The 13,724-nt window shown below is 44.2% G+C and overlaps 1 protein-coding gene across 1 annotated transcript in view; it reads right to left on the bottom strand.

The window, feature by feature from the left end:
* magi2b (membrane associated guanylate kinase, WW and PDZ domain containing 2b) overlaps window positions 1-13,724 on the bottom strand; it is an 88,124-nt gene that overhangs the window by 57,003 nt on the left and 17,397 nt on the right. The window contains exon 2 of the mRNA XM_080504556.1: window positions 2,646-2,762. Coding sequence (XP_080360682.1) covers window positions 2,646-2,762 — 117 coding nt within the window. The remainder of the gene's footprint in view (window positions 1-2,645; window positions 2,763-13,724) is intronic.

The raw sequence follows: 13,724 nt of genomic DNA, 5'->3' as shown, positions 1-13,724 counted from the left end.
TCTAAAGCGCTTTTCAGAATTTCTGCTCGTACAGGAACACAATGAAATCGGACAGCGCTTCAATTTTTTTTCTTTAAATTTCGAAACACGCAAATGCTTGAAAAGTGAGTTCAAACAGTGACAATCTCATCAACCGCTCCAGCCTGCATTGTGTGACGCCTCTCTGAAGTCATTTCCATTCACATCTCAGATGCTCCCCCGCCCTCTTGATTGCTTCTGCTTGACACTATATCCAACCATCGATTCTCTCTCTTGCACAACCGGGTTTATCTATTTCATTGTAAACAGAAGGCTGCAGCGGCCCCCTCTGCGCCTCGTCGGATGAAAGTGTGTGCGGATGTCCTTGAAGTGGTAGCCCTGCTTTTACTCTGCATGCGCGTCGATCCAAAAGAAACGGTGAACATTAAACATGCAAGCAAAACACCAAAACATGAAGATAAACACACACAGTTGGCCGCCTGGGGTTCACAATACAAACTCTGCACGGAGTTCATCAACATCACACAGCAAATTTAATTCATTATTTTTTTTGTGGGGGGGGTGGCCAATCATTGAGGTGAATGATGTAACAGGATGCAGTAGATGTCAGCATGTGAGTCTTCTAGTATGAACACACACACATACGCATGCACACACACACACACACATACACGCGCGCGCTCTTGACAGCATGTTGTGATGCAGAGTGGCGGCTGCTTGTCAAGCTGACAGACCTGCACTGACAGCGTGGTCGGAGCGTTTCAGACAAGGGAGGAAAAACACTGATTCTATAACGCTCCAAACCACAAAAACGAAAAGCCCAGTGGGTATGAGCAGTGCATCGCTCAGGACCATCATCCCTGTTTTTTTGGCCGTCTGATGCTGTGTCACTCTGTTGGCTGAGCGACGCCTCAGACTACCAGAGAGAGTAACATGGAATACACACGAAACCGTCTCGGGCTCTTGCGCAGCTACCGACGGACCAAATGCAAATGCGGAAAAAAAAGGTCCACAAGGGTGAGATAAACTAAAAGAATCACTGTGAAATCACAGACGTATTTAAACGAAATTCAAATAATTGTCCATATGATTCAACGTGGACGCGCAGGAGGTCTCGGAGTTTCTATAATCCTCATTTACACCGGATTCAGCTTTGTTGAGTGATAGGCAGTTAATTATGGGAATGTCATTACTACTCACACATCACACAAAATAACCGTCTCTCCAGTCCCAGGGGTGAAAGGTTGTTATAATTGAATCACGGGGGCAAAAACTCTTGGTGGTTCATGCGTCTGCAGAAAAAGAAGTACGCGCCATCCTTCAGTCTCAATAGGGCAGAAGTGTTGAAGCTCAGCCAGTTCACGTCACCTCAGCAGTCACCCTGTCGGTCTGCCTTTAATGCACTATTACACAGCCAACGGTCTGAGAAAGGTGGGAGAAGCAGAAGTCGAGGGACGGAGAAGGAGAAGCCGTGTAGAGTGAAAAGAAAGAAAAGGGCTACAGAGAAATGTGATGGAGCGAGGTGGTCGCCAAAAGAAATCCAAGAAGCAAAAAGGAGGGAAACCGCAGGAAGGAACGTGAGCGCGAGTCGAAGCAGAGATGAAAACGCCAGGGGAGAGAGAGGGAGGGGGGAGAAAAAAGAGGAGGAGAGAGGCTCAGGAAGTGTGCAGCTGTGTATTAAACAATCACTTCTGTGTCAGCAGCTCAACACACCGGCAGAGGACATATAGAGTAGAGGCACTTAGTCAATGCAAACACGACAGGCCGCCGCCGTCGAAAACTCGACGTCTGGAGCCACAACCTAAAACGTGAATGAGGTTATTTAACGTCTGCGCAGGCCACTGAAAGACATCCAGACGGTTTTGCGCTGATCCACATTTTGCATGAAGGGAGTAACGTGTGGTCTGCAGCAGGCGGGCTGATTCACGAGCCGCCGCCGTGTATTGACAGAAGGCGGACCTGCTGGGGACAGTGCCCCCCCCCCCCCCCCCCCCCCCCCCAATGTCAATCACGGCAATGACATCGTACCCCAACAGGCAAGAGGCACACGCACTGATAACGCAACCCATGTTTACAAGGTAACCTCAGAAGCATGACATGTGTGTGTGTGTGAGGATTCGTTTAACCGAAATGAAACATGCCCCCCCACACACAAACAAGAGACTTGTTATTTTTGTTTGTTTTTCACGTCCCAGGGAGAAACGTGCGATTATCTTTTGTATATATGTGTGTGTTGTTGCTGCATGCCTATCGTGTGCTGAAGGGGGTAGGGCATCACGACAACGCAAGCCTCGAGACAAGAGGGTGGTTGCCGTGGAAACCTCAGGCTGAGAGCTCGGCAGCCGGACGGCTGAAGGAAAAAGAAGGAGCGATAGACGGCGAGAGACGGAGAGAGAAAGACCGAGTGTGAGATGAAAATGGAAGAGAGCAGCGTCCCAAGGACGAGGTGGAGGAGCTTTAAAAAAACAAACAAACAAACACACAAACAAACAAGGAAAGTGTAAGAGAAACGACATCAAAGAAATGGAGAGAGACAACGACAGAGACGACTGCAGACAGGAGGTGAGGCGGCCTGGAGGAGGAGATCAAAGAGCAGCGAGAGACGGTGATGGAGGCCGGGAGGCGGGTGGAGAGGAAGAGGCCCCAAGGATAAAGAAGGGACTTACAGGGAACAGTGCGGAGGTAGAGGTTGTCTCTGATGATCTGCTGGTGGTCGTGGTCCACTGAGCCCTTGGAGAAGCGCAGGTTGAGGTAGTGCCGCAAATCTTTGTCAACCACCCCCCCTAAAACAAACACACCGAGAGAGAGAGAGAGAGAGAGAGGGGGGGTTTAGTGTTTGCACTCGGATGATGAAAACACACAGAAAAGCTGGCAGGTGACACTTTGGTCAAATGGATGAACACATGAAAATTAAAATTAGCTCCATAATAACATTAAGAATTGGACTTGTCTTTTGTAGAGTTTAAAGTTCCCAAAAAAACACTAAACCTATAAGCGTATATTTGGGATAAGGTGTTTTTGCAAAATGATGCCAAAAATATATTTACAATATTTGAGAAAGTTTGTACATTAAAAAAAAAAAGTATCACTTTTGAGAATCTGAAACAAAAATGGGCAACTTGCCCCAACTGATAAAATGTAATTGTACGGACAAAGTCGAGTGGCAATTCAAATATACACAAATGAAGAATAAGAGAAAATGCAGATTGATGCCATTTCATTGATCCACCCTAAAAAAAATTAATCTATTGATTCAATTTGTTTCCATTTTTAATTGAAAACAGAAAAAGAAATCATTGATTAATCCCACTGTAGAAGAGACAACTATACAGATTGTATTTTGTTTGTGGAACAGTTTGAAGCTCTTCCAGCAAATTCTGAAAAAAAAAGGTAGTTTTTTTATAAGGGAGCATTTACAGTCTGCATAGAAGTCGGGATCACAAATATATGGTAATTTGTCCCTGTGGTATAAACGTCTGAAGTCTAGAGAGGATTTTAATAACATTAGGCTTCCTTGGTCAGCAGGAAAAAAGGAGGGAATTGTATGTTAAGGGCTTCATAAGACAAAACAAACAAGATTTTCTGCCTTTAAATTAGGTAAAATGGCTTAATCAGGTTGTCGGCTCAGAATGATTTTCACACCAAAGCAAAACAGAAGAGGCACACACACACACACACACACGCACACACACACACACCCAGATCATGGTAATTGTGTAAACCACTGATCCCCTTGAGGCTAAAAGTGTGGTGTCAGCAGGTTGGATGACAAAGGCTACAGAGGACAGGAGCTCAGACCTCTCTGCTTCTGCCTCTCCGTCTGTGTTGATTATTTGCTGTACAAGCTGTCTTGTACAGTGATGCTGGAGACTAACAGCAGCCCAACATGACTGTGTGGGCACTTGCTGTATGATAATGTCCATGAATAGTTTCTCCTCCCTTCATCTTAAACCAAAGAACCCCAGGAGGGTGAGAGGAGGAGCTCTGATTTTCCACGCAGCATTCAGTATGCACAAATGGCCACTTCCGACAGCGGGAGGGATGAGGTTACATGCCATGCATTTACAAATGACAAACATGTCCCCTCACTCATGCATACTCCAGTGACCTCCTGCCAAACTGAGACTACGGTGTTCGGCCTGCCATTTAAGATCAATTCATCGCCCGCCTGCCAAAGGCAACATATATACTGTGGCTATAGGGAGGAAACTCTACACAGAAAACCCAGTGCACACAATACATGCATGTGCATCTCCGACACAAGTGTCTGTGATTTTTTGGGGAGGGGGGGTTAATAAATCCTTTCAGATCAACGTCTTATGTAAAGTGACACCATTTTAGCAAGGCTGTGAACTGCTTCACAAACAGCAACAGCCAGAGAGGAGAGGAGAGGAGAGGAGAGGAGGAGAGGGCCAGGAAACAAAGGAAGACAGGATCAAGCCTTGATTAACATTAAGACTGTGGTGGTTTTCAGACGGGCAAACATCACATCACACGGCTGTGTGTTGCATAGGCCACACGTCTCTGACATGCACGAACACACACACACGCACACACCACACACACACTGATGCATGCACGCCGATACATGCCAAGAAAGAGAGCGACAGACAGGCAGACGATAGGAAGACAAGAGCAATCCAGACACCTCATCAGCAGCTGGCCCAGATGTTGACAAGAGCAGCTCTTTCTCCACAGGTATATATCCACAGACAGCCTGTCCTCCCAGGCGTCCTCTAGCTTTGCAAGCAACCACTGCACATCCTCTGCTGCCTCTGTAAGAGCCCCCTCTCTCTCTCTCTCTCTATGTCTTTCTCTCTCTCTCTCTCTCTCTCTCTCTCTCTCCCTCCTGGCTCTGCCTCTCCGCCGCCGCTGCTCCGGCACACAGCGGCCGGCTGCAGCCAATGTTAATCCGAAGGAAGGAGTCGGGTACCGGGCGGTGGGGGTGGGGGAGGGATGGGAGAGGAAGGTGAGACGCGAACGGATGGAGAGAGACGACGATCATCGGCAGGAGGGGAAAAAAAAAAAAAAAAGGGAGAAGAAGATGTGCCAGTGGGAAGCCGGGCTCCAACACAACCTGCCAGCGGATTGGCCAAACAGCTTCCACAGTGCTGCAGCGGCCCCTATCTGCTGCTTCCGGTACTGCACTGGAGAGTTGTGCATTTGTGTAATGAGCACTGGTGTGTTTTTGTGTGAGAGCCAGATAGAGAGAGAGAGAGAGAGAGAGAGAGAGAGAGAGAGAGAGAGAGAGAGAGAGAGAGAGAGAGAGAGAGAGAGGTGACAGTGACCATGTTAATGCGTTTGAAAGCCTTTGTGGACGTGTGTCTGTATTTTTTTTCTCCTTTGTGCACAAGTGCACCCAGATGCTCGCTGAAGTTCCTCAAAATACTCCGTGTCGCCCACCAGATGCTCTCCCTGTTTGACCTTGTGTTAACGTCACAGACTGGAGAGGAACGCAGCAGCATATGTCACATTGAGGTTACACACACTTACACACACACACACTTGCCGAGGACTGATGAGCTCACAGCTGCAGACGCCAGGAAAAGACGCCTTGAGCATCTTCTTGAGCAAGGTTTGGTCAAAATACAAGACGTAAACAAACATCAACACAGAGACACGAGCATGATATGAGCACTGAGCTCAGGGCACAGCTGAGTCTGGAGGAAGGCTGTTTTTTATTTTTTTTTAATCAAGCTTTTTTATTTATTTATTTTTTATCTTAAGAAGCTTTATATGGGCATAACTGTTCAAACAGAACAAATTTAGGAACCTCAAGAGTTAAACTTGATGCTGTATACACGGCCCTGGAATATTCAATATGCATCACAGCCAACTCATTTTGTGGCTGGCTGCTTCAACAAAGTACTAAAGTTACAGATTTCCAAAAATTGTTGCACCCCAAGAGGAAAATGATGACAGTGCAATCAATCACAAGCTCATCAAGGCAGACAGTATTAGTCAGTGCAGGTCCGGCCCAGTATCATACTCATCAATACTGACTGCCCACCAAATTGTCGTCAAGTGATCTGCAAAAAAAACCCCAAAAAACGAAAAAGAAAGTTACAGGTTTGAGTACGATGGGCCGTTGAAGCGATCTGTCCAAATCAGTCCTCGTGAGCGATTTTCTTGTTGCTGTTATTTTATTAGTTTAAATATGGAGCCCATAAAACCACACAGAAGTAGCATCCTGCTACCAAGTCTGCACTTTATGGCACCAAAGAATTATAGTTAGGAGATTGAAAAGCGGCTGGCGATGATGCAAAGATTATGACATCAAGATGTCAAGAATGTTAATATAAAGCTCATGACTGACTCTTATTAAGGGGAGCAGTGAATGAAAGAACAAGCAGATGAATTCAGACACAGCCAGGGCCTCTCTGGGCCTGTCTGCTGAATTTATATGTCCAATATCTCGTAAATATGTGTCTGTTCCGTTACTGCTGGGCGAGTTAAATGAGGTCCTGCTGAGGGTTTTAGCATGCTGCTGGGATCCAAATGTGGGCAGAGCGGATTCTTTACAATATGAGTGACGGCGTCCCCGTATATATTCAGCGAGGAATCTGGCTTTTCCAATTCTACAAAATAACGCCTGAAGATATCCAAAAATAATTGTCTCAGACTGAGATGTATAGACCGTCAGAGGCGAACGCAACATAATCTGCTGTCTTTGTTGCTTAGCAACACAAACGAATGTTCACACAGCTGTTGATTTACCTCACGCTACTTCCCCATACCGAAGAGCAACATTGGAGTGCTGTTTCAAAGTAAATAATTTAATCTTGAGTATGGACTCCAACTGCGCTTTCAGAATATGCAAATTAAAAATAAAAAAAGAATCCAGATACCAAAATTCTTCAAATACAGCAGGAGCCAGAATTAAAATGTACCGTGCATGTTACAAAATAACACAACGCATCCAAATTAGCTGACTGCTATGTGTGTGTGTGTGTGTGTCTTTGTCTGTGTGCTTGCACAACAGGAAAGCAGCAGACATTCACATAAAGCTTCCCTGGCAGAAACAGACAGCGTGGCAGTGTCAAATGAGGACAGGAAAATGCGAGTATTTGCTTTGGTGGCGCGTGTGGCTATTAAAATAGGGCAGGAGGAAGATAAAGTTTGTTGCTGGGACACCTTGGGACACCCTGCGCCAGGCCGACATCAGCAGTCGGAGATTAGATCAGCTCGTGGCCAATTATTGTTCATTCTGCAGCGACTCCAGCGCTTAAGTCGCTTGATTAATGTGCTCGCCATGAACCTCCACAGTGAAAGTCAGCGTTTTAACACTTACTTCAACATGTCACAACAATAATCAAGATTTTATATCTGCTCATCTCATTTTCATGTGGGAGCAACAGGTTGTGAAAGTTAATTATGGGCTGATCTCATTAAAAGTTGTGTTTTATAAACGTATCAGCTGCCACTGACACTTGTATTTCGGGACTTCTTGCTTTACAAAAGCTGGCAACAGACTTAAAATAACTCCCCGTGTTGCGTTAATCTATGATTTTACAGACATATCCAACTTCATATCCAAGTTATCGAAGTTAACATCATGTAGAGACAAGTAGATACTCCAGGAAATAGTGGACAATAAGCAAGGTTGCCCCCTGGACAGGCTAATCAATCCTCAATAGTGTAACCAGGTAACTGTCATGTAAGTCCCCAGCACTAGTCGGAGCCACAGATCTCACCAGACTGTTTGTTTGTTTTTTTTGTTTTTTTAACTTGTATATAAATCCTACTGGACCAACGACTCAATTCCTGACTGTTCTTGAATATGGACATTTGTCGGTGCCTCCTTTCATTCAGCGGAGTGTAACATCATGGATACTGTGGTCCCACGGTGACAGAACGCAATGTCACACAGGAAGACGCAAACTTGTGCAAGAGTTCAAATCGTAGCCTGTATAAAGGATCTTCTACACCACTATGTGAAGAGTGACAGCAGGTCCACACAAACGCCATGTGTGTGTGGTCGAACCACTGACTCAAAATTGACGCATCATTAAATTCATATACTTGATTCCTGGTGTGTCACCAGAGTTCCAGATGCTGAGGCTGAAGACGGGCTCTGGTGTCCCTTCACTGAAGCCCCTGTGATTGATCTTAATTATGACTGCTCGCAGCAACAAGTAGGTCTGACACGACCTCCATCACTGTTCCTTGCAGCAGCTGCAGTTTTCCACACTGACTCGCCCCCCGAGCAGGAAGACTGAAGATTTGGATTTCTACTCTAATAGCTTCTTCTCACAGATATAAAAAGGAGGTTTCCGTTCACTCTGCAATTTGACTCTTCACCCGAACTGCAGCATCAATACGAATCACACACTCAAAAGCTGTTGGAACTTTGATGGAATTTTGCCGCTTCCATGTTGCTCAGTTCATCTCTCGGACAGACGAGCGTTAAATTGGATTGGAGGGACGCCGTGTTTAGTAGGGATTTCAACTAGCCAGAAAAATGCATATGTGGCATGATAACAGCAGTAATTATCTTTGCACACGTGTAACTTACGACAACAATTGGGTTGTAGCTCTACGTTTATCATGCTACTTGTAAAATAATAGTGACATCTTGTTAAAATTCAGAAGTACAACAAATTAAGGAGGTGTGTAATGCAGTCACAACAGCAAAGGGTCGGTACATCGGCCGTGTTCCACCACCTCGGGCAGAACCAATCAGCTGACGTTGACGTGAGTCTGTCTGTAAGCCAAGCAGACAGAATTCAAGAAAATTGCCACGTTTATGGAAAATCCCACCTCTTCTGTTCTTAAGATTTTAAATCTTGCAGTGTTTGGGGGGCTGTCGGCCCTGCAGGAGCAACCAAAGATATCAGGATGTTAATTTACAGCCGTTTTCAAACACCCCTCAGTTGTAATAGAGCCGGAATGATAATAATTCAACTTTCCCTCCTGCAGACAGCTAACGGAATTGTTAATCCTGCCCTCACCCGCCCCCGGCAGGTCACGATCGCACTCCAGCACCTGTCATTTATGTTGATAAGCCGTCCTCCTCGAAACAGCATCGCGCCCGAGGTCAAGCCAAGCGGCATGCAAACTACACGCAGCGGAAGAAGACGAGGGAGGGCAGATCTTCCTCAATCAACACAGCAAAGCCACAGCCATTTATATCTCTGCTCTCCTTTCTGTCTTCACACCACGCTGACATCATAGTTTCTTCTTCCATTACATGCCTGATTGCAATCGATGAATAAACACAGCTTCTAAGTCACCTGTTTGTCACAATATTTAGATTTGTATGTGGTCTGTATCTGAATCCCCTTTATCTAAGATTCTAATCAGGTTTGTGGTTTTTTTTTGTGTTATATTTGCACAAGATCACTTTATATTCAGCAACTAATGAGTTTAATGAAGGAAGAGCAAATTAATTATGAATTAATCTGAAGGATAACTTCTTAATTAAAGTGTCCGTCACAAGCTACGCTTCATCTTTTTTTTTAATGTCCATCTATTTCTCTTCTTTATCTGTGAGTGTTGCAGAAACTGTACAATTAACCTCCACAGACTAAACATGAAAACTACAGAGATCATCAGAACTACGACTCCTCACATATAAGCAAATGTTTGATATATTCGGTTTTGTGAACTAAACCTTGATAATGTGAAATTAGCTGGAAACCCTGCTTTCTTCTTTCCTCCCTCTTACTGTACCGCTTTTATTCAATTTCTTCTTATGTTGCATTTACTCTGTCTTTGTTTGCTCACATCGTCCCTGGGTCAAATCTCCTGAGGAGCTTCTTGAACCGCAGCAACCCTGCTTGAACGGCGCTGCGGAAATGAACTTTCAATGAAATGCATTGGAATGTTGACTAATCCGTGTGTCTCATGTGGAAATTGCATTCAAGTCTCTAATGTCTCAGTAATGGCCTGGCACACTTGTAAATCTAATGACTTGATTCAGGTTTCCTTCTGTGCCTCCTCGAGTGGAGCCGAGCCGTTTGTAACGAACGCTGGAGTGAGGTTTGGGAAGGCGAGCATATAGATGGACGCAAACAGGAGCCATTTTGTTTGATTTGGGGTGGGCGTAATTAGGTCCGACGTGCCCACTCTCTCAGGAGGCCGACGCGGGAGGGGAACTGTCTCGCCCCACTGATTCTCTTGAGTGCCGTCTCCTCAAAAGTTAAACTGCTAAACTCTTTTTAGCGCGGAGCCCTGCAGTCACACTGCAGCGACTGATGCTGGCTCTCACTGTACGAAAAACCCACAGCAACATGCTCACGCTTACTATGTGGATAAACCTCAGCACAACCTGACAGGATCCCCATTGACGCCGATGGGAAAATGTTCAAGGTGTGAGTGTGAGGCGGATGGTGGTGGTGGTGAAGCAGTGATGAACCAGAGTGGTTGTCATGGAGAAGCGAGGGGAAAAAAAAGACTCGGCGATCGATTTCTTTCTCGTACTCCCACAAGAGGTTGCAGAGGTTACAGAGCTGCACCTCTGAAAAACATACTTGTGAGTAAAACGAAGGAATATATATGATCCCTGGTTTCCTCCCAGCTCTCCTCGACATACAAATCCTTCGAGCCTCTGACCTCCACACCTTTAACACAATGCCGTGATGAGCAGGGACCGGGGTCAACAGATACACAAACGCTCCAGACCTCAAAACTCACTTTTCTACAGTTTAAACATATAACTGGGAAGTCAATGTGAAGTGAATCCGAAATTCGATTTATTATTGTATTGCAAACCCTTTGCCTTTGAGAATCGTGCAGTTATTATTGATATGTTCAGTTCGATGCCAGTCGACCAGACAGCAACTCCTAGACTTTCATTTCAGTTGCTAAACGAATATGAATTCATTCACAAAACCCCACAAATTCATCATTATTGCGATATCACTGTGTGTGATGTACGCACTGCTAATTAAATTATAATATTTTTTTTCATGAAAAGGGCATTTAGGATACGGTAAGAGTGATTAATAGTAATTCATTCGCAAACATTGTGCAATAACCTAATTTTTTTCCCCCATTGGATTGACAGTTGTAATTACTAATGCAATGCAATCTCATACTATATAAATCAAACGAAAGATAAAAGTTAGTAATAATAAAAATAAGTACATTTGATTTGAAAACCTGATAAGAGGTTACTTTATTAGCTGTGCTGAGTCGCCCAACAGTTCAGGATTGTTTTCTCCTGAACCCCCCCCCCCCCCACACACACACACACACACACACACACAATTTTAAATGTTAAATATTTTTCTAATGTTTCAGGATTTATTTAGAAAGAGAGAAAAAAAACCCTGCAACTTCTTCTGTTGACTTTTTTTGCACTGTGTTTCTAAAGAAAGTTAATGCAGATTAAATGATTATGCACATGTCTGCTACATTATCTTTTAAACAAAGTACTGCATTTACAGTGGAGCATTTAACACTGAGGATTACTGGATGGGCCATTTTCAGTTGAGTTTGTATGTTCTTCATGTGCCTCTTCTCACAAATGAACAACCTGTTTGTAACCATCGATCCACCTCCTATACTGCTTTATCCAACCTGGGTGCTGAGGCCTGTCTGGTATGACTGCATGGGAGGGTAATGGCATATACTGTTCCTGGGTTTTTTTTGCACGTTTATATACTCCAGTAAGTCTTCATTTAAAGAATGTGTCATCATGAAGCTCTGCAGAAAGAAAGAAAGAAAGTGAGAGAACAAATGTGCCCCCTCCCCCTTATTGTTAACTATTATTCATTCAGCATTTTTGTGAGTTTCCTCCAAATGTTCGAAGACATCTGTATTTTTGAAGCGTCATGCGTTTGTTTTTCCTCTGCAGTCAAATGTCATTTCGCCGGCACCCCAAAGTAAAATGACATTTCTGCACTTGATCCTATCTCATTTAAATTGATTTCTTCAGAACTGGATTTGTTTATCATTTGTTTACCCTCCCTTATTCTTCTTCTGTTGTTTTCCTCCCGCTCTGTTTCTATTTGTCCTCTCTGTTGCTCCTCTGTCCCGTCAGACATTTGTTTTTTTTTTCTCTCTCTCTTTCCATATCTTTGTCCACCTCTCCAGTGGTCTGTTTAACACTACCCTGATCTGTCCTAGTCTACTTTTTCTTGTTTAAGAGTCCCAATTAGGGTTGGAGGTGGCCTCAGAAGGCCCCTTGGAGCGAGAGAGAAAGGTGGAGAGGCTGAGAGTGTGAATGATACTATATACTGTGGGAGCTGATTGTTGCTGCATGTGGGTGTACTGCGAAGGCCATTTAGCTGTGGATGAAGTATCTGTTTCCAGTATTCCTAATGGCATTATTACAGCAGGCGGCAGGGCCCATTATTAATAGTAAATGACAGAACCTCTCTCCTAAAGGTCTTAATATTGATTCTCCCACCCACCCACCCTTATTCTCAGACTAGTCTTAATGATGATGTTTCTCTATGTCTTCTCTAAAGCGCCGTAATCAAGACCAGACGCACATTTTCAACCTCTGAGTCACTGCAAAGAGAAACAAGCGCACACTACAATTGAGGCTTCAAGATTAAAAGGGGGGGGGTTACAAGAATTGCCATCCCCCTCCTCACGCAGCAGACAAATTAATCCCTCATCCTTCCTCACCTCTCTCACTCACATTGATGAGATGAATAGAGATGGACACGAGGGGGTGTGCTTTTGTGTGTATGGTAGCTCCTCTGAGGAAGAGTTTGTCACTGCTGATTGGGCTCAGACTATCAGGAACAACAGGCAGGATGCATCTCAAAGTGAAGAAAAACACCAACCCCGGGACATTAAAAAGGAAGGGGGGGGCTTTAATAGTTTATATAAGTAGAAATGTGAGGGTTGTAAATAGGATAGAAGCAGGATATAAAGTAGCAACAGAAATCGGTAAGAGATTCAGTCTGGGGGCTCTGCAGTCAATAACCTGGAGGGTTCCAACCCAGCATGGGTGTGTTCCCAGTCAATGCAAAAAAATATTAATTGTGGCTCTACGGCTGAGAGAGGGCCACCTTCTGAGCAACGTAATGATTCCACTCTTCAATGCATCACTTGGCTGCTATGGTCTGATAGTCTGTCTGTAGTGATTAAGGGGCCCTTCATGCTGCTAAATGCAAACTGAAATGAACTGTTATTCAACTCAACTGTACTGACCTGATTGCCCCTTTCTTTTCCACCATTAATAGACGTGAGCATGAACTATATGAACAAGAAGATAAAGACCCACCCTGCACTCAAGGTCCGTGAGAAGAGGCTGTAACTCTCATCTCAACAAGTCAGGTGGAAAATACTTTATCCTCACGAAGTTGACATGCTGTTCTGACTCATTAACACAACAATTTCATTTAGGTCATCACCACATATCATCATCATCATCATCGGAAAATCCCACAAATGTAATTATGTAGGCTGGTAATAATAGTAAACTTCATATCTTCCAAATACGGATGTCAATGCTGATGTGAAAACAGCATTTTGTTTAACTACTAACAACACACATCACATTTTAGCCTCCATCTTGGCCCTCAAAAGTGTGAATTCGATACATTCATTAATGCTCTCTAAAGAAAAAAAAAAAAACGTTTAAGCCCATAAATGTGACAAAGAAATACACCGGCATTATTTCAGGATAGAGCTTGATACCTTTAGTATCCCCACTGGATCTGCAGTTTAGTTAGACATTTTTTTAAATTGATGTAAAATGTTGTACTTTGGAATACAATTTCTGTCTGATCTTGTAAAATCCTACAAACAACCTCTACTCCTTGTCAGTCATTGAAGTTTAGAGA

Source organism: Blennius ocellaris (genome assembly GCF_963422515.1).
Source record: "Blennius ocellaris genome assembly, chromosome: 11".
Lineage (NCBI taxonomy): Eukaryota > Metazoa > Chordata > Actinopteri > Blenniiformes > Blenniidae > Blennius > Blennius ocellaris.
The sequence above is the reverse complement of the archived record's forward strand: the minus strand, read 5'-3'. Positions and strand labels throughout refer to the sequence as shown.